This window comes from Schistocerca gregaria, chromosome 11 (assembly GCF_023897955.1).
Source record: "Schistocerca gregaria isolate iqSchGreg1 chromosome 11, iqSchGreg1.2, whole genome shotgun sequence".
In the NCBI taxonomy this organism is placed as follows: domain Eukaryota; kingdom Metazoa; phylum Arthropoda; class Insecta; order Orthoptera; family Acrididae; genus Schistocerca; species Schistocerca gregaria.
Genome location: NC_064930.1, coordinates 109035327 through 109060694, shown reverse-complemented (window position 1 = coordinate 109060694; position 25368 = coordinate 109035327). Strand labels below are relative to the sequence as shown.

Here is a 25368-nt window from a genome sequence, read left to right as displayed (position 1 = left end):
GTGAGACGGACGCAGCTACCGAGAAGACAATATCGAATAAGCAAAGTGAGGTAGGTCAGGAACACTGTGCGCCATCTACTGGGTGAGGAAATGTTTCACTACAACCAGTTGTAACGTGAACTTTAAGAGGCACTAATACGAGGACACAGCGCGGCACGTTACAGACTGACATTACTCGAGTCTGGTTGGAGTCCCAGCACTGAGTATGCAAAATCCCACAGCTAGAAGCACAAAGAAGATAGTGGCAGCCGTCGAAGTACCGTGTACGGCTGATCACCTGAAGCCAGCAGACTCTGAGAGGTGACATTCAAATTTCGTTGGCCATCCTCAATGGCTGGAAATGCGGTACACGCCTCGTCTACATTTAACGTCACTGAAGTGATATCGGGTGTTCCCCAGGGAAGCGTCCTGGGACCTCTGCTGTTCCTGATCTATATAAATGACCTGGGTGACAATCTGAGCAGTTCTCTTAGGTTGTTCGCAGATGATGCTGTAATTTACCATCTAGTAAGGTCATCCAAAGACCAGTATCAGTTGCAAAGCGATTTAGAAAAGATTGCTGTACGGTGTGACAGGTGGCAGTTGACGCTAAATAACGAAAAGTGTGAGGTGATCCACACAAGTTCCATAAGAAATCAGTCGGAATTCGATTACTCGATAAATAGTACAATTCTCGAGGCTGTCAATCCGATTGAGTACCTGGGTGTTAAAATTATGAACAACTTCAGTTGGAAAGACCACATAGATAATATTGTGGGGAAGGCGAGCCAAAGGTTGCGTTTCATTGGCAGGACACTTGGAAGATGCAACAAGTCCACTAAAGAGACAGCTTACACTACACTCGTTCGTCCTCTGTTAGAATATTGCTGCGCGGTGTGGGATCCTTAGCAGGTGGGATTGACAGAGGACATCGAAAGGGTGCAAAAAAGGGCAGCTCGTTTTGTATTATCACGTAATAGGGGAGAGAGTGTGGCAGATATGATACGCAAGTTGGGATGGAAGTCATTAAAGCAAAGACGTTTTTCGTCACGGTGAGATCTATTTACGAAATTTCAGTCACCAACTTTCTCTTCCGAATGCAAAAATATTTTGTTGAGCCCAGCCTACATAGGTAGGAATGATCATCAGAATAAAATAAGAGAAATCAGAGCTCAAACAGAAAGGTTTAGGTGTTTGTTTTTCCCGCACGCTGTTCGGGAGTGGAATCTTAGAGATGGTAGAGAGATAATATGATTGTGGTTCGATGAACCCTCTGCCAAGCACTTAAATGTGAATTGCAGAGTAGTCATGTAGATGTAGAATATATTTTCACTAAAGATAGATTGACCAAAACAAAAAATTTGATTCTGCTGCAGAACAACACCACACACACACACACACACACACACACACACACACACACACACACACACACACGGTTGTTTAAGAAAGTCATGTAAAGAAAACTATTCACAAAGTAGGTGTACAAGTGGCGTGATGTCATTGTGGAGCACAATAAAGACAAAATTGTGCTCAGACCACTGTTGTCTCTTAAGCCATGCTGAGATTTCATTAGTTCTCTGTTTTCCAAAGATTGTGCCATCCAGAGATGTGAATCAAGATCTACAAAGTGATGCAGTTATTAAACATTTGTGTTCAGCCAAGTATAATGAACAGGCTGCTACTCTGAAGGAAGGTGCTGTGTCCTCAGTTGTATGAGGTACTAGCTTTTTCGCATTGGTAGTGTAATACTTATTTAAATATATCCGAATTTATCAGAGAACAACCTCTGTCTTTGTGCCGTAAGTACAGGGGTCTAAACATTGCGACTTGTCACAGAACTCGTCTGAATTTGAGTCCTTGAACATGACAGTGACAGTGGAGAAGTGGCTAATAAGGTAGATTGTTAAGTTTCTTTTTAGTTTTTAGGGCTTCTCAATTTTTTACATATTCCTTCCTCACTTATTTTGACACTTTTTAGGGCTCAGTACATCAGTAGATAAAAATGGAACCCATATAGGATCATTTTGTTGTCTGTCTGTCTCTCTGTCCATCTGAGTATAAAGAACCTTTCTTTCTTGGGAACAGGTTAAATACCATGTTGAAATTCATATCACATGCTAGGGTTACTGTCCCTTTGTGATGTAAAAAATGGAAGCTTCAATGCCACTGCAATCAAAATATATAGCTATTTGTGTCACATATTTTGACACCATGCCAGTATCAATAGCAGCAACAGGCAGAATATGTTAAAATTCTCAATATCCGGTATGGATGATTTGTCTAAACACACCTAAGTTGGTATGGACCCTTGGGTATGTGATTCCTATTTGCACTCTCGCGATTATTTTCATTGTGCCAGTTAATTCATTATCCATACTATTCATTTCTGCTCCACTGTATTGTATGCCTATTCTGTGTTGCTCCCCCCCCCCCCCCCCCCCCCCCACCAGAGACATCATCAGGCCCTCACAATTAAATCTTTTTGTTTTTCAGCATAAATATTGTACCATTTAATAATTACATTAAGTTGTAGAATCACGTCTCTCATTTGACTTGATATTTGGTGATGCATGTATGTTATTTTTTGCAGGTGTGTGGGAGGATAAAAGTGAAGGTGGAACAGGAGCCTGAATACGAAGAGAACTCCTGTGAGGAGCACAGAACACAGGTAAGGCTCTGCTGAAAGGGACAGAAGTGGTTGTGTGAAAAGTACAAACACAGTATATAAAGTCCAGTGTGAAAGTAGTTTAACTGAAACTTGATAGTGTCCAATAATTTTACTCTCCCCTCCTCTATATGCATTGCTATCTTCAGGAATGTTAGGTAAGTGCCAGTCCCATAGTGCACAGTTTTTTCTTCTCCCAGACTGTAATTCCTAATGCACGTGTGCACACAGTACACTGTATACAATGTAACAGAAGTATCGTGTCCAGCCCGTTGCGGAGAGCAGCCGCGTAGGCATGCCTGCTTTTCCATGCGTACCCTGCTCCTTTGCCCAGACTGGAAAGATGGTTTTGGTCAAATCGGACGAGTCGGTAATGGGCTCTGAAAGGAGTTTAAGAAAATTGTTGCTCACGGAGCTGGGTACCAGCTCACACTGAAGTGTTACAGAGCAACGATAGTGCGTTGGCTGGCTGACTCAGGTACGCTGTCGGACGATGTCGGCACTGCAGCCGGCTAGTGTGGTCTGTGCCCAGTGGAGAGGTTGATCCTGGAAACCTCTTTTTTCTAATGAAACACAGCTGTTTTTGGCCTGAGCTACTTAACTTGCAGAACAATCGGTTTCGGAATTCTGCAGTCCTCATCAGCTGTGTCGAGAGCTTCTGTGGATAATGCAGAAATGGGAACGTGGTGAGCAATTTGTAAAACGTGGGTTATTGGATCAGTCTTCCTTCCACCAAACTGTAACTTCTCATACGTATGTGCGCTTCGTCGTACCAGACAGCTAAAGGATTCACACTTTTCCTTCTACTGCTGTCAAAAATGAATCACCACGTAGTACTGAACTTTAGCAGTGGACTGCAGAAGTCAGTTTTGGCTCCTCTAGTGGCTCGCTACATTAACCCTTTTAGTGCCAGACGTTTTCTCAAAAGATCATGTTAAAAGTGCCTGTGCCATGCAATTTTACAGTAAAATGCAGACCTCTGCCATACTTGCAATAAAATCTAAACTAATGCATAAAGGAATGTAATTTTTTTTAATTTTTAGGGAATGCTGCTGGCTACAGTAATATGTGCAATACACGTTGTCAAAGAACATATTTTCAGAGAAAAAAATTATTTTCATGATGCGGTTTATCGAAAAAAATTAAAACTTTGATTTCAGTTTACTCTGAGACCCATCAAATGATGATATACTCAAACATTTCAGGTATATATAGAATCTCTGTAGTTTCCTTAACAAAAACACCATAAAGGAATACAATTTTTTTTAATTTCACTAAGGAAAAAATCAAAAAGAACATAACATTACAAAAAAATTGTTTTGCTCTGAACGTGTTCTCAGCTCTTCAGTCATAAATCACTGACAAATGTGACGTTGCAGTTATGACAACTACTTGCACACATGCTGACCAACACATGAAGGATGCAGTCCTTTCTTGCAACAAACACATACTGTTCGTGAACGCCGCTTCTTATCCTCCGTAGAACAAACACTACAGTAGAGTTCCTTTCTCCCTGGAAGAGTCTCTACACCATATACTGTTGGAGCAGGTACATTTATATCTATTGCACTTGTGGTTGCAGTCCTTGCCTGAAACAACTGTTTAGAAAGTTTGCAAATGACTATGCTGTTAAACTTCAGCCGTGTCAGTGGTTTGTCACTGGGGTTTAGGCTTTCCTTATACAAAACATATGCATTCAGCAATGTCCTGGCAATTATGCTGAACACTGCCTTCTTCCACATCTTGACAGTACTTCTCTCATCTAAATAGCAGCATGCCATCATATCAGATGAGTCAATGCCACCCATATACTTATTATATTCAAAAATTACACCTGGTTTCTGGACCGACTGTCAATTGCGAATTGTCTTTTCTGATGATGTAGCATAGGATGATGTATTCACAAAGTGGACTGGATTTCTCTGTGATCTCTTCTGTCTGAAGCCACAGAGAAGTATAAAAGATTTCTTGAAAAACTTTAGCTGACCTACAGCATAATTCGACAGAAGACCACGTGGCAGGAATTTTCTGTTTCTTCTAATTGTTCCCATTAGATAAGTGCCAACTGAATACAGCTTTTCTGCCAGAGGAATAGATGTAAAAAAAGTTATCACAAAGCACATGCTAACCTTTTTGCATGTAGCTCCCAAGAGTAAGTAGTTTCATGACGACTACATATCCCAGGCCATTCTCTTTTATTTCGTTTTTTTCATCATCACTTTTTGCACCACGGTATGCATAAAACCCTAGACAGTAATTCACAACTGAATCACACAGCATCCAAAATTTGACTCCCCATCTGTGATGATGTTTATTGGGAAGGTACTGGATTAGCTGTGAGTGCGCCTTTGTCCCAACAAGACTTTCATCAACACTCAGTTGCTGGTGTGGGGTGGAGTGTAGTAGCGATGGAAAACATTTTTGGCAATATCCACCAACACTTGAAATTTGGCTGTTGGATCATATAATGGGTGACCAGGAATTGCCTACAAAATGGAAAAACCATAGCAACAACTGAAAACATTTGCGAAAACCACGGTGTCAACAGGTTTGCATCAGTTGACCAATAACTAAAAATCGTCAGTTTTTTTTATCAGTCCCATATTCAAAATTACTGCTATAAAAGCCCTCATTTCTGCTACAATTGTTGGCTGCCACTGTTCGAGTCTCGAATTTGGCGATAAATGCGTTGACTGAATCACCTGGCGAGCGTATCTGTTAGTCTCTGTCACCATAATCGCAAGAAGCTGCAGTGAGGAGAACAAATTGAAAAAATCAATTGGTGTGGCATTTGCTGGTATATGTTTAGGGCCTGGTACTTCTGCATACACAAAGCTTGGAGGAGGTGGATTATCTGATGCCTCATCCATTACTTCAACAAAAGTATTTGCACTGCGATTTAGTTGTGTTTGGTCATCGTCATTGTCATCATTTGCTGAAGCACAATCGTCACTTGAAGAAGAAAACGACGAGTCCTCTTCTCCACCGGACATCTCATAATCCGATTCACTTTCTGCAAATTCATCTTCACTTCCACTACTTACCATATTATTGTCTATATCACTTGTATCGAACCACAACTTCTTACTTGACGACACCATGCTACCGCGAAATAGTCGGTAAATAAACACCACCAGAGAAGTTTATTTTACTCGAAATATTGCACTGACAATCAAAAAGAAGATCGATATGCTGTGCCTTCGACCTTCCTTCTGCGTCTTGGCTAGGAAATACTAACAACTTTGCCTTCAAGCGCGGAAAAAATGAATGAGAAGGGCATCACGATCAGATCGTTACTGGCATTTTTCGCCGAAAATCTGGATGATGATCAGATCGTATTTGGCACTAAAAGGGTTAATGTGGCATGAAGATCCGTATGTGTAGCAACGCTGCAGACGTACCTGCAAACAAACAAATTGGTAATTGTGTAACTGTTGTGTCCCAGGTACAAACTACCAAATGGAAAGTTGGAATTAATTACAGCTTACAAGATTTATTGTGAAAATGGGGTAAAACATTCGATACTCAATGACTAGATGATCTTTTACTTTCACCACCGAGGGCAGCACGTACAACTCGGCTATGCCGCGCATGTCAACACGTGCACGAGAATCGGTATAAATACCGCGACTGCACCTGGGCTCTTCAGTAGTTGTGTACTCACCTGATGATGGCCGGACGTCTCTGGGCCGAAATATCGTGGCAGAATGTCGACGGGATCCGGTTGCATACCCGGAAATTATTAGAAGGGTAAAACATAACTCAGCATAATCACTCGTGTCCAGTTCCATAGCCAAAGTTCATCTCCCATAAAGACTATTACAGTAACAGCGTCATCACTGGGGTGAGACCAGCTCTGCACACCAGAAGGCCCAGCAGACGACTCCCCTTCTGGGCCACGACGACGCGACTTAATCGCGTAGGGCTGCATCCCGATCGGCTCCGTCAACTTTAGAGGTATGGTGGCTGCATCTCTTGTGGCGCCCCCACTGTGAGTACTTTGAAGCATGCCACGCTACTGCCACTGTCGTGCCGGTACACGGTGCTCGAGAACACGATGGCGGCATCTTGTGTGTGCCGACTGCACTGTTTGAACGCAAAGCACAACAGAAAATTTCTTGAAGGTGATAAATAAAACTTCTACGACTACTATACAGTAGAAATTAACACTCATAACATTGGGTTAATTGTGTGTTTCAGTATGTCTCTCCTTTATTTATTTCCTGTTATCGCCTTTTTAATGTGACAGTATCGTGTTATTTGTTTTTCCACTCGTGTTGGAGGCTGTGTGAAGGTAAGCCTGCGGAAGTTGCGAGATCTAGTACACAGGTTTTTAAATTTGCACAGTGTCATCTCGATAGGTCCAGCATCAGTCCAATAGCAGTTGGAGCAGCACAGTAGTTAAAGCTTTAGGCTCACACCGTGTGTGTCAGCATACATCAGTGTTGCAACTGAACCGTTATTCTCTTGCGATTGATGAATTACGATGTACTCTCAGCAAACTCAGCCGCCAGACTGCCATGAGAGCAGTGAAGGAAAAAGAAAATCCAAACAATAAGAATGAATCACATTATATATAGAATTTGATAAAAAAAAATCATGCAAGCCTACTGTTAGATTCTACATCTACGTACCTGTTATGCAAGCCACCATATAATCCGTGGCGGAGCATGCCTTGTACGGCTGCAAGTTGCTGCCTTTCCAGTTTCACTAACAAATGGAGTGAGGGAGAAATGACTTTCTGTATGAGCACCGATTCCTCTTATTACGCCTTTACAGTCCCAACACACAGTGTATGTTAGTGGCATTAGGATCGTTCGGCAGTGTGTCGCAGATGCCGGTCGTGTACACTTAATGGACAGTGATTTGAAAACGATTATCTCCTTCCATCGTGGGACTCCCACTTCAGTTCACATAACATTTCTGTAATGCTCCTGTGTCAACGGGATCTACACACAGCTAGTGTGTGAGTGGTATCCTCCTCTAATTCGAACTGGAGGGGAACCTGCACTCACTTGCAAACAGATCCTCTCCTGTATAGTTGGGTAAACTTCCCATAATTCTCCCAATAAATCAAGGTCAACCATTTGTCTCCCCTAATAACAGACCTTACAAGCTTGTTCCATTTCGTGTCACGTTGCAACATTATGCCTAGATTTTTAATTGATGTGACCGTGTCGAACAGTGCATCACTAACACTGTATTTGAACATTACAGGATTGGTTTGTCCAAGTTATCCCATATCCTCACACCATTCCTTAATGATGATACTGTCCTGAACACTATGCCTTTATCATAGATTTCTGCTCACCCTATCCATTGGACGGTTTGTGTGTATAGAGAACGAGACTAGTCCAAAGGGTGGGCTTATTGATAAAATGACATAATTATGCTTAGTACAGGTTTGAATGTGTGGTCTCACAAATTAGAATTTCTATGGTCGCCGGATGAAACATCAGACTTCGATATTAAATACAGGTCGCCGGTCTGAAAGGACACATACTACAATTCGAGACCACTGATAAAATGTTAGTTAAGAGTGATAATGCCACATCTGTGATCTTGTCCGATTGCTGTGAAATATTAATATACAAATAGAAACTTGTCATGACAGAAGCAAGTAGTCGGGTTTCTGTCATTTTAAATAAAACACGTTTTTGGTGACTTACTGTGTCATCTAAAAAAAAGGACACCGTCTGCTAGATTGCGATAATACCTTCCATTCCAAACTTTAACAGAAGAGAAATATTTACTAATGTTTTTGTCTTTGTTTCTTTTGTTTTAGAAACAAAAATTACCTGAGATCGAGGGTGCAGGGTGCTGTCATCTGAGAGTCGTGGCTCGTGTCGGCACCGGTGTCTCGTGGCACTAGACATCTCGAGCCGTCCTCAGGTTGCTGGCCTCGTCTGTAGACTGCAGACGGAGTTTACAATTTGCAGCATAATACCCCGAGTTGATAGGATGCCCTGGTTTGGAACTGAGTGGAGCGTCTCAACCAGAGGATCCATCAATGCTGTGACAAGTCTCAGTTGCAGATTTCTGGACATAGGTTATGGAATGGAGAATTGTAGTAGGATTCCCCTGGATAGATCAAGGGTGCATTACACACAGGAAGCTGCTACTCAGGTAGCAGAGAACATGTGGAGTGTACATCGCCTTTTTTTAGGCTTGGGTGTTAGCCTGAAGTCCCCTGATAAATGCTCAACTCTTAATATGCAGGGAGTGAGATCTTGTCATGTGCAAGGCAGACACACATCCGAATGTCATGATTTTAACAGTAAACTGTCAAAGCATTCCTAACAAAGCACATGAATTTTGCTGCACTCCAGGAAAACTTTGATTGAAATTATACTCGTAACTGAGAGCTTGTTGAAACCGGAAGGAGAAGAGTTTAATGTATTGAAAGAGGCAAGGAATATATATCAAAAAAATAGGTTAGACATCACTGGAGGGAAAGGGAGCCATTGCAACCGACAAAAGTCTTACGTCTACCGAAATTGGAACTAAGTCTGACTGAAGAGTTATCTGGACGAGCTTACCTGGCCTACATGAACTCAAATTAATCATTGGATGCTTTCACCAGCAAGCCAGTTCCACTAACACAGTTGTAAAATCATTGACAGACAGTGATCACTCAGTAATGTGGAAGTACCCTTGCCATGAAGTATTAGTAGGAGACAACTTAAACCTACTGGGCACTGATTGAAAGTCTGTGGATTTATTTCTAGTGGTACAGACAGTCTTGCAAAGAAGTTCTCAATGATTTGTCTGTAAACTGCCTTGAACAGCTAGTGTGACAACCCATACTCTAGGGAAATATATTTTGACTTCACAGTTAAAAACTAGCCTGACACTGTCAGTGTAGAGACAGGGATTGGAAATCCCTGCATCGTTCTCCGATGGTTACTAATGTTAATAAATCCATCAAGAAGGCTAGGAGAATTTCTATGCTGGAAATAGCAGGTAATCAGTTGTTCCTACTCTAGACAGTAACTGTACGTTCCAACCCACCTCCGTCGTCAATGTCACTAACGAGCAGTCGTGCCGTGGTGTGCAACTCTGAGGTGAGCCTGTTAGAATCCTGGAAGAGAATGAAATTCTCACTGCCAGTATTTGGCTAGCAAGGGAAGGACATGGGGTAAAATTTCTGATATCCAGTCTTTGTGCCAATGTCCTGGATAAATTCCAAATCTCTCTGCAGTGCCTCACAAAGTGAGGGCATGCAACACTGTTGATTGTGATTCATACTTATAATGTACCTTTCTTTCATTACATCCCAAATGAACAGGCCTCGACACTGCGCGTGCACACTGTAGTGTTACGTGGCTTTATGCTTAATTACAGACTTACTATTTTATCAGTTGATTTGTTTTCACCACGTAACGCCCACTGTTTACGTCCTTCTTCGTTGCTGAGCGATGTATCACTTTTCATTCTGATGCCGCAACTCTTTCTTTCCTATATCTCTACTACTTTTTATCTATATAAAAGATGAACTATTGGTTTTGCCGTTTAACAACTTTTTAATAACTGTGGAAGTATTACAGGCATCGGGTCCCACCTAATGTGTCACCCACCTATACATTTTACACGAACCTTTCGAGTCTCGATCGATCTGTTTACAAAGAGAAAGCAGAATATCTCTTCCTTTGACGTTGTTCGACAAGGACCTAGGAAGCTCGGGTTAGTTTGCAGCATTCGTTTTATTCCTTGCCCACTTGCCGCTACGTCGAACTTTCGTGGTGATCGTCAGGCAACGTCTTCCACGTTATGTGCAACATAGATAAACTTTCTTCTCACTGTATTTCTGCAAACCCAAAAACAAACCTAAAGAACATAATACAATTATTTGTATAAGTCTTGGTCGATTTAATGTGGGGTGGGACAGGCCTAAGCCTTGTGACAACACACACACACACACACACACACACACACACACACACACACACACACACACAATAGTCATCTGCTACTCTTAACAGAGACACAGAAGAAAGGTGCTTACGGGCATGAAAGATAATGAAAACCTTTCCAGTCTGTTGAGGTCTCCCAGTCATTCATGCAGTCTGACTTTACTTTACAGATAAGCAGTTGCTAGCATCCTACTTAGACAGTAAATGTACATTCCAGTCCATCTCCATTGCTGACATCGCTAACACACTCTTGTCCTGTGGTGCTCATGTTTACTTATTTAGTGACGACATGGTGGACGAAGAGGAATTATGGGCAAAGTTTAAATGGTTGTAAATTTTGCACTAAATGGAGTAAGGCTGGCAAAGATCCACTGTGGTTTAATAACAAAATTCAGAAAACAGATGTTGCACTCTCAGATCCGAAGAAGAATGCAGGAAATTCAGACATGCCTAAAAAGTTAGCAGAAATTTGTTCATCTACAAAAAGATCGATGCATGAAACACACAACTTCCACTGTCACGTTACCTAAAGATCTTGCTGAGATCAGAAAATTCTAATCCATGTAAAATTGCTAAGCAGGTCAAAGGCTTCTATTTGGTCACTCATACACCTACCTGGTGTGGCAATATAAGACAGCAAAAGGGAAGCTGAACTTTTAAATTTTGTGTTTATGAAACCTTTCACACAAGAGGGTCGTAAAGACAGACCATTGTTCGACCACTGCACTAACCCCCACGTGGAAACTGGCATATCTGACACTTAAAAGTAACTTAGAGTTGAAAACAAATAAGCTGCCACATCTATACGAGTTTTAACAGAGCGACTGGAAAAAAAGCGCCAGTGACTTCTGTATACACATAAGGTGAAAGAACGAGCCCATAAAATTAGACTAGTGTCCTTAATGCAGAATTCTGGAGCATTTTATAAGTTCAAATATAATAAATTTATTCAGGACATAAAAGTTTTTGTCCAAAACAGCAACACTGGTTTAGAAAGAACACTAATTTAGAAAGTATCTCTCATGCAAAATTCAGCTTGCCCCCCACCCCTCCGAACATTCTGAAACCGTGGATGAAGGGTATCAGGCAGAGTCCACATTCCTACACTGTCCATCCGAAAACTTCCAAGACCTATTTTGTTGCTTGTATACAAACGACAAAAGTGCAGTATAAATACAGTGGCATATGTAAACAACAGACAAGCATTTGAGGATGACATAAGTGTTTAATGTCATTAGAGGTGCAGCACAAGCTCGGATTGTGTCGAGGATGGAGAAGGAAATTGGGTGTGCCCTTTCAAAGGAACCATCCCAGCATTTGCCTGGAGCAATTCAGGAAAATCACAGAAAACCTAACTCAGGATGGCCCGACACTAGTTAGAACTGTTGCCCTTCCGAATGTGAATCTAGTGCGCTAATCACTGTGCCACCTTGCTCGGTATGAGCATTCGACCAGTCAGTTGTGAGCAAGCAGTAATAAGTAATGGATGTGCAGCAATAGTATGTCAACATTGTGGCGTCCCAAACATCTCTAAATCAAGTGATGAAGACGTGAATGGAAAAGTGTGTGCAGAGTTTGTCCAGTAAGCTTAGCACTCCGTTGTCAGGCCACAAGTGGCCCATCGGAACCATCCGACCGCCGTGTCATCCTCAGCTGAGGATGCGGAGAGGAGGGGCATGTGGTCAGCACACCGCTCTCCCGGTCGTTATGGTGGTTTTTTGTGACCGGAGCCACTACTGGTCAGTTGAGTAGCTCCTCAATGGCATCACGAGGCTGAGTGCTCCCCGAAAAATCACAACAGTGCATGGCGGCACCGATGGTCACCCATCCAAGTGCCAGCACACGCTACAGCGCTTCGGTGATCTGATGCAAACTGGTGTATGCGCTGTGGCAAGGCCGTTGCCCCAGTAAGCTTGACTTCTAAATAATAATGACGACACATAGATGATTGCCACAACTTCATCGAAATCCAAAATGTATTAATTTCTTTTCTGCATACGAGACTTGGTGTTACCAATATGAACCTACCACAAACTGACAAAGTGCACAAATTCGCACAAAGCATCAGTGTTTTGACAACATTACTGACATTGGTGCCAATGTTATGTACAAGTTGAACAACATAGCAAAAAGAGACAAGTTTCAGACAATTATGTGAATATTCTGTGTTTTTTCCCCTGAGTGAGGAGGCTATGTCAAACACCATCATGATTAAAACCACCAACTTAATATTTCTCTCTCTTTTCTTTTTCTTTTAAATGGTCCAGTCTTGAAACTTTTTAGTGTTACAGAAAGCATTTGACACAATGCGCCACTATAGAGTTACAGAGGCTCATCATTTGGTGTAGGTTCTCTGACATGAAAGTGGTTCTAAGACATTTTGAGTAATAGAAACCAGTAAATTGTCCTGGATGGCGTGTGCTCATTGGAGACAAAGACAACTTGATGGCATCCACTGTGAAGTCTGAAGACTAATAGATCATTAAAATTTATATATGTGAGACGTGTAGGGTATAGTATCTCAGGTAATTTTTGTTTCTAAAACAAAAGAAAAAAGACAAAATCATTAATAATTATTTTTCTTCTGTTAAAGTTTGGGAAGGAAGGTATTACCACAACTAGCAGATGGTGTACATTTTTTTTATGATACAGTAATTAACCAAAAACTTGTTTTATTTAAAATGATAGTAACCGACTGCCTGCGTCTATCACAACAAGTTTGTATTTGTATATTAATATTACACAGCAGTCAGACAACATCATTGACGTAGCTTTATTGCACTTAACTAACATTTTATCAGTGGACTCGAATTGTAGTATGTGTCCTTTCAGACCGGCGTCCTGTATTTAATATCGAAGTCTGATGTTTCGTCTGCCAACCACAGAAATTCTAATTTGTGACCCCACACACTCAAACCTATTATAAGTGCAATTACGTCATTTTATCAATAAGCTAACCATTTGCACTAGTCTCGGTCTCTATACACACAAACTATCCAATGGATAGGGTGAGCAGAAATCTGTGATAAATGCATAGTGTTCAGGACAGTATCATAGTTAAGGAATGGTGTGAGGATATGGGATAACTTGGACAAAACAATCCTGTAATGTTCAAATACAGTGTCAGTGATGCACTGCTCGACACGGTCACATCAATTACAAATCTAGGCGTAATGTTGTGAAGTGACAGGAAATGGGACAAGCGTGTAAGGTCTGTTATTAGGGGAGACAAATGGTTGACCTTGATTTATTGGGAGAATTATGGTAAGTTTGCCTCAACTATACAGGAGACACTGTAGGGAACACTTGTAGGATCTGTTCGCAAGTGAGTTTAGCACACTAGCTGCTGTGTAGGTCCCGTCGACACAGGAGTTACGGAAAAGGTCTGTGAACTGAAATGGGAGTCCCGTGAGGGAAGAAGATAATCGTTTTCAAATCACTGTCAATTAAGTTTACATGACCAGCATCTGCGAGACACTGCCAAAGAAACCTAATGCTACTAACATACACAGTGTGTTGTGACTGTAAAGGCATAAGAAGAAGAATCGGTGTTCGTACAGAAAGTCATTTCTCCCTCACTCCATTTGTGAATGGAACAGCAAAGGCAGCAATTTGCAGCCGTACAAGGTATGCTCCGCCACGGATTATATGGTGGCTTGTATAACAGGTACGTAGTTGTAGAATGTAACAGCAGGATTGATTTTTTTTTTATCAAACACTACATGTAATGCAATACATCCTTATTGTTCTGATTTTCTTTTTTCTTCACTGCTTTCGTGGCAGTCTTGTGGCTGAATTTGCTGAGAGTGCATCAGAATCCATCTACCACAAGAGAACAGTGGTTCAGTTTCATCACTGGTGTATGCCGACACACAGGGTGCGAGCCCAAAGCATTAACTACCATGTTGCTGCAGCTGCTATTGGACCTATCAAGATGACACTGTACAAATTTAAAAGCTTGTGTACTAGATCCTACATCTTCAGCAGTCTTACCTTCACACAGCCGCCAACATGAGTAGAAAAACAAACAGTATGTTGTCACATTAAAAAGGCAATAAAGGGAAATAAATAAATAAATGAGACACATGCTGAAATACACAATGAACCCAAGGTTAAGTGTGTTAATTTCTACTGTAGTAGTCGCAGAAGTTTTATTGACCACTTTCAAGAAATGTTCTGTTGTGCTGTGCATTCATACATTGCGGTCGCCACACATAAGACGCCGCCATCGCAGTTTCGAGTGGCGTGTGCCGACGTTCCAGTGGCAGCAGCGTGGCATACTTGCACATCCCAGATGAGTCCCTCCGGCAGAAGAGCCGAGTGCTCGTTGAATTTTTTTCGAACAGTGATCACTACTCCCGTAAATGTGCCAAAATGTGGGTGCTGCTGGTAACTAAAAAAGACCCCCTCTGCAGCTCCCCATGTGTCTGCAAGTACCCTGCTAAAGGAATTACCACCTGCTGACTCATAGGGTAACTGAGGCCAGATGTTCAGTCCCCACATCCACCCTCTACCTCGAGCACTGCAAACAGGGTACGACCTGCCATTCTCCTGAGTTGAGCCAGCGATAGAAATCTGTTGTTTAATTTTTGAAAATCTAATATTGACTACTATATTTAATTTAGTGAGCAATTTTTAATATATCTTCCTCAAATTAATGTTAAATGCTTGTTTATTTGTGACTGTCAGAATAATGTTTTTTAAAAGTGGAATGAGCCCGCAGTTACAGAACCACCAGTAACACTTGCGTTTACAACACACAATCTTCACACATGTAAAAGACAAGTATTACAGTTTTCAAGTTTAATTCTTTGTTTAGTTAGTTTTTTAATATATTTCATGAGAATTATATATGATTAAAAGTTTTTTATCTTTTAAACTTGTTCGAAGTGAAATGTAAAAACATGTCCTTACTTTGCAAAGAAAAGTTTTGAATCCTCTGATATATTTTCCTATTTGAACAGATTAAACTGCCCTATCAAAACGTGAAATACTACATACTTTATATCGTTTGCAAGAAATTTGGGTTTAACTCCTTTGTGAGTAATTCTGTGGCTTTGCTCTGAAAGGGCCAATGTCAAGAATCTTAGTTTTAAGTTATAAGCTTGTGAATATTTTCTGTCATTTTCTGACAACATTTAACAATATATTGGGGCTATTTCTTACTATCTTTAAAGTAAATCAACTTAACTTAAACTTAATGATAAATTTCTAGAATTTTCAACTTCAAAATTAAAGGACATAAGAGGACATTGGCCCTTTTTAACATCATGAACTCCCTTAAATTATGTGACATTGGCCCTTTTGACATCAGCGTCAGGTACACTGAATAACAAGAAACAGGCAATTTTAAGATAAATATTTCCTTGTACTCATTAATTAAATCACTTTATTCATTCCTCAAGAATTTAATAACTGATAGTAACTGTTACATGTTCCAAAAATCACATTTTATCGCCGTAAATCATGAAAACACTGTTTAATCTCGTAATCGGGTGGTAAACTGTTTATTCAAATTTCTTAATATCAGATGAATAATTTGCACACACTATGGTTAATACTGAAAAACGGGAAATAAAAAATATATCACTCGTTTCCGTCATTGCCACCACCCTCATCCTCCTCTTCGTAAGATATCTGTTTATCTCTTTCATCTGACTGTGTATTGGCTTTCAGGTGATTGATGGTCTGTATGTAGAATGGACGACTGCTTACATTGATGTATGGAAGGAGGTCCCTGCAGTCCTTTAATTTTTTTCTGAAATGGGTATGATAGCATCAGAAATAGGTGCAAGTTTTGGCATAGACAAGCATCGAGTTTCCTTTCTGTTCAGATCTATCATCTTGAATGGTTCTCCGGAGGAGTAACTTTGTTTGTAGGAGACAATTCCTGGCATACCTGCGTGATACTTCATCCATGTTATCTTGTTCTAAACAGTAGGATTCCCTTCTCTGTTAATTTTCTTGTGCAGATGATGAGCTCTCATCTAGTCTTTAAAGTTGTAGAAGTCCTTTCGTTCCAGCTCTGTTACAGTTATAGGTGGCTTTTGGGGAACCATGTGTATTAATTTGGTCCAGTCTCTTGGCAGTTCTACTTCAACACTTGTTTTCTTTGTCTTCTAAATGACTGCGTGAATTGAGTCAGCTTCCAAGTGAGTATGTCCAACTTCAAGAAATTTGTGGTTGATTTCCAAACATCTTCCCTGAATCATGAATTCTTCCACTACTCTCAGAAACAAGATGGCAATAAAAATATTTCTGTTTTGTCCGGTACACAAATCGCTGTACCTCAACAATTTCATCAGCCAGTTTCCTCAAATAATCATAAAGACAAAAAGCTATTTCTTAGTCACATCTTCCTTCCACTGTTTCATTCCAAATGTAACATACTGGAGAACATTCTTTGTACATAGATGGTCAAGTTGAAAGTCCAAAGTTGTCTTTTGTAAAATGCCAGACCACAGTGTAGAAAAGGAGTGGGTAGACATTTCTGCAAGTCAGAGGCCAGGATTATTGCACTGGAATTCTGCTCAGCTCTCTTTGCATCACTGTCTCTCTGATCGTAAGCAGTCTGGGCTAAATCCAAATATTGCTGTCATTTCACTTCAACCTTACAACGTTCAGCATCATCAGTACAACTCTTGAGTAACATGACTTATTTGTCACATTTTGCACAAGTGTCAGTCTTCGGTTTGTGGAAGCTAAGACTGAAACGGTTCACAAAAACTCTTCGATAACAGTTTTCACTTCTTTCCTTCGTATCTTGGTTTTGCAAAATTCTTGATAGAGCCAGTACATTGCTGAAATACTCAAGTCTGGAGATAAATATTTTTTTAGAAGAATCAAGAATAATGGCTTTCATAGGAAAGAAATAGTTTAATGTGTTCCTTCATTACATCAATGTCGTCAGATGGAACTTTCAGACAATTAAAATGTTTACCATGTCCATTTTCAGAGCCCCGTCTTTTCTCCACAATTATTCTTACCTACTTTTGTATTAAAGAAAATGTACTAAGGAATACATTCTGACATACTTCTGTTTTAGTCTGCAAAGAAGAACTGTAAATAAAGTACTTCCTGGTCTCTCATCATCATCATCATCATCATCATTTACTTTTCCTCCACAATTTTTCCTGCACTTGCACAATGATTTCAGAATTTTAGCAGGTATAACTTTTTACAGTTCTTTCCTCCGATTTCTCTCCCATTTTTCTGGATGAATCCTGTGGATCACATTTCTTCCTCCCCCTTCGACTGAACTTTGTTGTTTTATTGCCAGGCTGCTGTTGAATTGGATTAATTTCTTCAATCCGAGAAGGTCTTTTAATGGTCTTTGGTACAGCTATATTCCCCTGTCATTGCTTTCATCACTATGTTCACCATCACTTGGAACATATTCATCAGAATCTTCAAATACACCTACATCAGAACTTGAAATCATGTCAGCCTATAATGATGAACATGCATTTCCTTCTGTTCTTGTATTCGGATGACCAACATTTTAGATTGGCATTAAGTAGAGATACCAGTCAATTTATGGTCCTGTGTCGGAAAAATTAGGGATCTGTGCTCTTGATACCAGTTTATTTTAGTATACTTTCCTTCAAGGCAAATTGATGACTTGAGTGGTGATATTTCAGGTGTGGTGATATTTCAGGTGTGGTGATATTTCAGGTGCAGTTTGTTGCTCAAGCTCTTCCTTACTGCCTCTGTGGAACATGATGTTTTTTGCCCACCAAGACTGTCTAGACCCCTCACTAACAATGGGCCAAATGGTTAGGCGAATTATTAGAGGAACAACTCTTATTATTGTGTATTCCTGCCGGATTTAAGATCAGTGTCGACATTGGCCCTTCTTAAAACAAAAGTAAAATAAGAGGAAGGGCCAGTATAAAGATTGGCCCTTTTATGCTGATTGGAAACTTGATAAAATACTTCGGGGCTTACATCTTAAAAGCCCAGTATCTCTCATCCTGTGTGGCTTAGACATTGGTCGTTTTAACATTATGAAGAGCAGGTGAAACTATGTGGCGCATACCAATAAAAACAGTTTTGACAAATACTGACATTGGCCCTTTCAGAACCAAGCCACAGAATTATGCGTTCTAGAAATAATTGAAAGCATTTAATAAATTCACAGTAGTGATTCAGAGTTTGACTGTTAGAATTTTGAGCAATAAATTACATCTGCGGGACTTGAAAATTGGGAATGCATAAAACTACATTTAACGTAACACCCTCCACTGACACCACCACTGAAGTTCTTGCTATTCCTAACCAAAATTATTTATCTTAATCTTCACACAGAAGTGTAATGCATGTCTGCCAAACAGTTCTTTACTACAGATTACACAGTAGTGTTTCTTACAGATGTTACCTTTCTATTACGTGTAGCTGGTCTCTGAGCAACGATCATAAACAATGTTTCCAGTAGTTACAGTGTGTGGCTTTTATCCAGTTGCAGATATCTTACAGTTAAATTTTTATTGTTTTTGTAATAAGACATTTAGTTACAATAGATGTACATCAGTTTACAAGTAGTTATAATGGTTTGTTGTCTATCAGAGGTGAACAGAACAATCCGCATATGCCTTTGCTGTCAATTCAGAGTGTGTCCATCTCTCCTCCCACGTAAGCTTTTCTAGTCCACAGAAATATGATTTCAATAGAGTATTGTGACACATATCACTCTTTATGTAATTAAAAAAAGACAAAGAAATTAAAAATGACTTGAATGACCAGATATACCATTACTACAAGGTGTACAACTTTGCTTTCGCCATTTGCCGATAGGTGTCGACAGTGGTAAGTAGTGGTTGAAAGAAACAAATCGCAGACGTCGTGCAGTTAGCTTGGACTTTCGTCGACATAACCTCATTCAAATGTTGGTTGATTTGTGTCTGCATCATGAAGTTGTTATCTATTGAAAATGTCAGTTTACGAGCCTAATTCTCCTCATTTGCAGGAGGTGTTACTGTTTTGTTTCAATATGAAGAAAAGAGCGGCTGACTCTCATCGAATGCTCTCAAGTACGTACGATAAGGACGCAATTAGTGAAAGAACGTGTCGTGACTGGTTTCAATGCTTCAAGAATGGCGATTTTAATGTTGTAGACTGGCATAGTGGTGGAAGAGAGAATGTTTTCAAAGATGCAGAATTTGAGACATTGCCGAGTGAAGACCCGCGTCAAAGTCGAGAAGAATTGGCATGATTAGTGGGAGTGACACAGCAAGCCATGGCACGGTTCTGAAAGAAGGAACTTGGGTCCCGTGTGAGCTGAAACCATGAGACATTGAACAGTGTTCGTGTGTTTGTGAACAGTTGCTTCAGAGGCAATAATGGGAGGGATTTCTGCATCACATTGTGACCGGGGATGAAAAATGGATTCATTACGATAACCCTAAACGCAAAAAATTATGGGGATATCCCGGCCACGCTTCCAAGTCGATGGCCAAACTGAATATTCACAGCTCCAAGATCGTGCTCTGCATTTGGTGGGACCAGCTCTGCATCGTGTACTATGAGGTGTTAAAACCGAGTGAAACCATCACAGGTGCTCATATCGAACGCAGTTAATGCGTTTGAGCAGAGCATTAAAAGACAAATGGCCACAATACGGCGAGAGGCACGATAAAGTGATTTTGCAACACGACAACGCTTGACCCCACGTTGCAAAAGAGGTCAAAATGTACTTGGAAACGTTAAAATGGGAAGTCCTACCCCATCCGCCGTATTCTCCAGACATTGCTCCCTCTGACTATCACCTGTTTAGATCAATGGCGCATGGCCTGTCTGACCAACACTTCCGATCTCATGAAGTCACAAATTTGATCGATTCGTGGATTGCTTCAAAAGGTGAACAATTTTTTTGACACAGGATTCTTACACTGCCCAAAAGATGGGAGAAAGTAGTGACCAGCAATGGAAAATACTTTGAATGATACATGTGTACCGAGTTCGTTTCATTAAAGCCTCAAATGTTAGTGGAAAAAAAAAAAAAAAGCGGAGGCAAAGTTGTACACCTTGTACTGTATTTTTTATCTGTTTGGAGCACTTCTTTGTGTAGTTTAGTGTTAAAAAAAAGTTTTAAGTAAACAGTTTTATTTAAAATGCTCTTTTGTTGAAATAGGTACTTACAAACTTATCAGCAGAAGTACAAAACAGTTCCTTTGTGGCCTGGCTTATAAAATAAATCGCCCTGTCAACAGTCTCACTGTAGTGTAAACTGTTATCGTCTGATAGGTGGAGCAACAGCAGGGCACTCAGCAGTGACAAAGCTTACAATTAGTTAAGATGTTCTGAGCTATTGTACCATGATCAAAAGGATTTCACATTAAAACCCATCATTTTGTCCTCATCTGTAGAGCACATTTTCAAGGGAGATCATAGCTGCTTTGTGGTGGATTCGCACCTTGAGTCGCAACTAACTGCAAGAAAATTACATTTACGAGGAATGGTGTGATGTCACATGTTTTGAATACCTGAGCGCAATTGGCTATTGCCGACAGTCATTGTTTTCTGTTACTATCAACCCAAGGTGGAGTTGGAAGACTGTACACATCTTCTTCAGTACCAAAACCCACGTATCATTCAATTTTGTGCCTTCCTCCTTCCATTCGAAATTCCTGGAGTGTTTTACAAACTATATGGCCTCTCTGTATAGCCTTTCATGGTATCCACTTGGGACTGCCCGTACTCGGGCCCTATCAAAATGAATGTGTGTTGGTCTCCTGGTTCCATAGCATGTTCTGCAACAGCTGACCTGTCTGTCTCCCCTCTTCTGCAATTGCTCTTGTGCTCTTCTAGTCATTCTTTGACTGTTCTTTTGTAGTGGTTCCCCATAATTGCACAGAATCCTATAAATTCCTGCTTTTTCCAGTAGTTTGCGAGCATCCTGGGTCGATTTTATGTGATCTAGTATCTTTCAGGTGAGTTTGTAGGTTACTGTAATGTTACACTTTTTCAAGATTTTTACTATGCGGTTAGTAACATTCTTAATGAAAGGCATGAAAACACTAGATTTCACCAGCACTTGAGCATCCCTATGATTTCCACGTGGTGGTCTTAACGCTCTTATTACTTCAGTGAACAAATAACCATTATTGAGCCAATGCACTGATGATGAGATGTTTTAATTCTGTATCGAATAGCTCTGGTTCAGAGATTTTCCTTGCTCTATCTGCCAACATTTTTGATGCTTTGCTTTTGCTGTGGGTGGTGGTTCGAATCCTGGTGTGGGTAAAGGTATGTGTGCGTGTGTTTTTAGTAAACTGTGTGGCCCAAGGTATCATCTTCATTCTTGAAAACTAGGACATCAAGAAAATTCCTTCTTCCACCTGCCTCCTCCTCCATGGTAAAATGAATCATCAGATTTATCCTGTAGAGATGTATGTGAAAACGAGCCAGTTCCTTCCTGCCATGCCACTACAAAACTAAAGTATTATCCAAGTACCGAATCCAGATATTCAGTTTCTTGTTTGCATTTTCCAGTGCCTGCTCCTCAAATGTTTCCGTGAAGTTCATTACAATTGGGCTTAAGGAACTACCCATAGCAACGCCATCCATTTCTTCGTAGAAATCATCATTCCATTCGAAATATGTGGTTGTGAGGCGATATTTAAACAGTTCTGCAGTATTGGGAGGAAAAATCTGATGCATCAGTTGCAACACTTTATCGAGCAGAAACAGTGAATATCAAAACTAACTAGTATGGTACTCCCGTTGGTCTACTATGCCATTTAATTTTTTGACAAAACATGCAGAATTCTTGATATGTATCCAGTCAGCCCACATATGGTCATAATAATGTTGTCAAGAACTTGGCAATTGAATACATGGATGAAACAATAGGAGTCACTATAGGCATTAGAGGAACATGTTCTTTGTGCACCTTTGGCAATCCATAAGTGTTGGTGTCAGCACAGCTGAATTGAACAGACTTTCCTGAATGCTCTGTTCAATCAGAGGACTTCTTTATCAACTGCGTAATAGTTCTAAGAACTTTGTCGTGGTGTCTTTACTCAGTTTTCTATGTTTGCAGATCTGATTAGTTCTGAATGTTACTTCTATAATTGGTCAGATTCAAAACAGCCACTTCAATTCCCTTGTCAGTGGGGGGAATAATAACACTATCTTCCTTGTTCAGGCATTTTATGGTATTCCTCTCACCCACAGTTAAATTATTTTTTGGTGAGTTTGCACGAGAGAATACTCTTACAGCGTCTGTACAGATTTCTTAGGCTACAACTGTGTCCACACTACAAATTCGTGCTTTTACCCTGGCTATTATTTCTCATGTAGGCACCACTTTGTTGGGATGCAAATTATCAAATTTCTTATGTCTATTATACGACGTCAAAATAACCTTCCTAAGATTATCGTGCAGTGGTCTGTCTATTCTACCCCAGTCACCACTACACAATTTATTGTGGATAGTAATATGGAGATATTAACTTTCAGTCTGTGCTTGCCAGGTCCTGGCAGGTCTGTTCAATCTGCTCTGTTAGTAAAGCCTCTTCCCTCTGTTTGAAGAAGAAGGAAGATGGTAGCTTGGACCACATGGTTTACCAAAAATTGACATACACAGATCATTACCTACACAGGGATTGAAACTACCACCCACAACAAAAGTGAGGCATCCTAAAAATGTTTGTGTATAGAGCAAGGAAATTCTGCGAACCAGAGTTGCCCGATGCGGAATTAAAACATCTCAACGATGCATTGCTGAAGAATGGTTGGTTGTTCTCTGAGGTAAGAAGAGTGTTAAGACCACCTTGAAGAAATCATAGCTATGCTCAAGCAGCGGTGAAATCTAATGTTTTCCTGCATTTCATTAAGGACGTTTCTGACCGCATAAGGAAAAATCTTGAAAAAGCGGAACATCGGTTAATCTACAGATGAAGATACAAGATCACTAAAAATTGGTCAAGGATGCTCACCAACTGCTGCAAAAATTGGGAATTTATAGGATTCTGTGTAGTTGTGAGAAGGTGTATGTGGGAAGTACGAAAAGTGTGGTTAAAAATTGACTAAAAGAGCATGGAGGACAATTGCGAAAGAGGGGAGACTGACACATCAGCTATTGCAGACCGTGCTTTGCAGCCAGGAGACCACCACATTCACTTTGATAGGACTCAAGAAGTAGCAGCCACTAGAACATACCATGGAAGGTTATACAGGGAGCACATAGAGATTGTAAAACACCCCAGGAATATCAATAGGACAGAGGAGGGTGTAAAAATTATTGACATCTGGATTCTGGTGCTGAAGATGACGTATACCAGTTTTCCACTGTGAGGTGTTGGTAACAATGGATAATGGGAGTTGACAATGGCCAATTGTGCTTGCGTATTCAAAATATATGACGTCATGCCATTGCGCAGAGGCAAAATTTTGATGCAGTCAGTTGTGAGCCATGGTGTGACTTTCACATTCAGTGAAGTTACTATCCCCCATGAAAATGTCCTCCCCAGATGGGAACGAAACGTTGGGTTTTAATGTGAAATCTATTCGACCACTGCATAATAACCTGGAATATTTTATTAACTTTGACATTTTCCAAAGCAACAAAGCTTGTCACATATTAGTAGTGTTTGCCATAAGAATTATATTTGTTTTTAATTGTATGTGTATCTAATTTAGAAAATAGTTGGTGTATTGAGTCATTAGGATGCCTGTCACTAAAAATACAACTTTGTCCCTATTATTTTGTATGCTATGAGGTTCTTTCATTATAATACGTAGCTTACATTACAGAATACTCATCTAGTAAATTAGATGCCCAAATGAGCCACAATCATAATTCAAGTATCTGTACTTGTATTTAATATTTTTGTAAAAAAAATTTTGTCTTTCTTCACTTGATTTCTATGGGAGTTACTTCCTAGCCTTTTTTGATAGGCAGTTTCCTTGCTACCTAATAATTTTGCAGGGAGTCTAGTGATCTGCACATTACTACACTTCACTCAGTCTTTTCAATACAAGTAATTTTATTTAATCTAGTTGCTTCATATTAAAAAAAAATGTTCGTGTTGAGTGTTTGAGGTTTCTGGCTTTGGTATAACAATTGAAGAGGTCAGAATGATTCAAGCCTAAGCCTAATTCTCTCTAAGAATTAGATTTCAGTATGTATAGACTGAGAATAGCTGCATGCATCTACTGCTGAAGTGGTTTATTGATTTTTTAACAGATCGTACAGTAATGTAAGAATTTTTAAAACATTAGTTTATAGATTTTTTTTCCAAATCTTTATTTCGCTTTCCTGTAAAATTTACGTCTTGTGGTTTAGGCTTGAATCACTCTGACTGCTAAAATTGTGGAGATGGTTTTGTCTCTGCTGGGAAATAGTTTTATCACTTTTGATATATTGCTATCATGTCCACATAGCAGTTTTCTCTTCAGTGGCTTATTTGGTGTGTTAAATATTGTAGTTACTGCTTTCCATATTTTATTTTCCTTATTGGTTTGATTTAAAGTATAGCAAACAAAACTACACATTGTGGTGCATACATACATCTTTGTGAGGAAAGTATTCTTCTGCACTATTTACTAACCATTTCCTGCTCCTAAAAAGAAGCATTAATCTTCACTAAATAGCCCTGTAATATGACATTTCATATCATGCAGGGTGCTTAGGAGACCTAAAGTATAGATGAATGTAATGTCTTCTGTTTTTGATTGCTGCATGTACTCTGTTCTGTAAAACAATAGTCTACAAATGATACTCTTCATATTCATTAGTTATTGAACTCAGTAGTATGACTTAGTGGCTGCTCAGTGCACTGCTGTTGCTGCATATGACAGAAAATT

At 40.0% G+C, this 25368-nt stretch overlaps 1 protein-coding gene across 4 annotated transcripts in view; it reads left to right on the top strand.

Annotated features, from left to right (window-relative positions):
• LOC126295377 (peroxynitrite isomerase THAP4-like) overlaps positions 1-25368 on the top strand; it is an 81087-nt gene that overhangs the window by 54029 nt on the left and 1690 nt on the right. For 3 of the 4 annotated variants that reach the window (XR_007552478.1, XM_049987860.1, XM_049987862.1), the window contains one exon: positions 2573-2650. Coding sequence is in view for 3 of the 4 variants with exons in the window: in XM_049987860.1 (XP_049843817.1) it covers positions 2573-2650 (78 nt within the window). In the remaining variant the exon portion in view is untranslated. Of the gene's footprint in view, positions 1-2572; positions 2651-8432; positions 8540-25368 lie in introns of all 4 variants that reach the window. The other variant, XM_049987861.1, reaches the window with a different exon arrangement.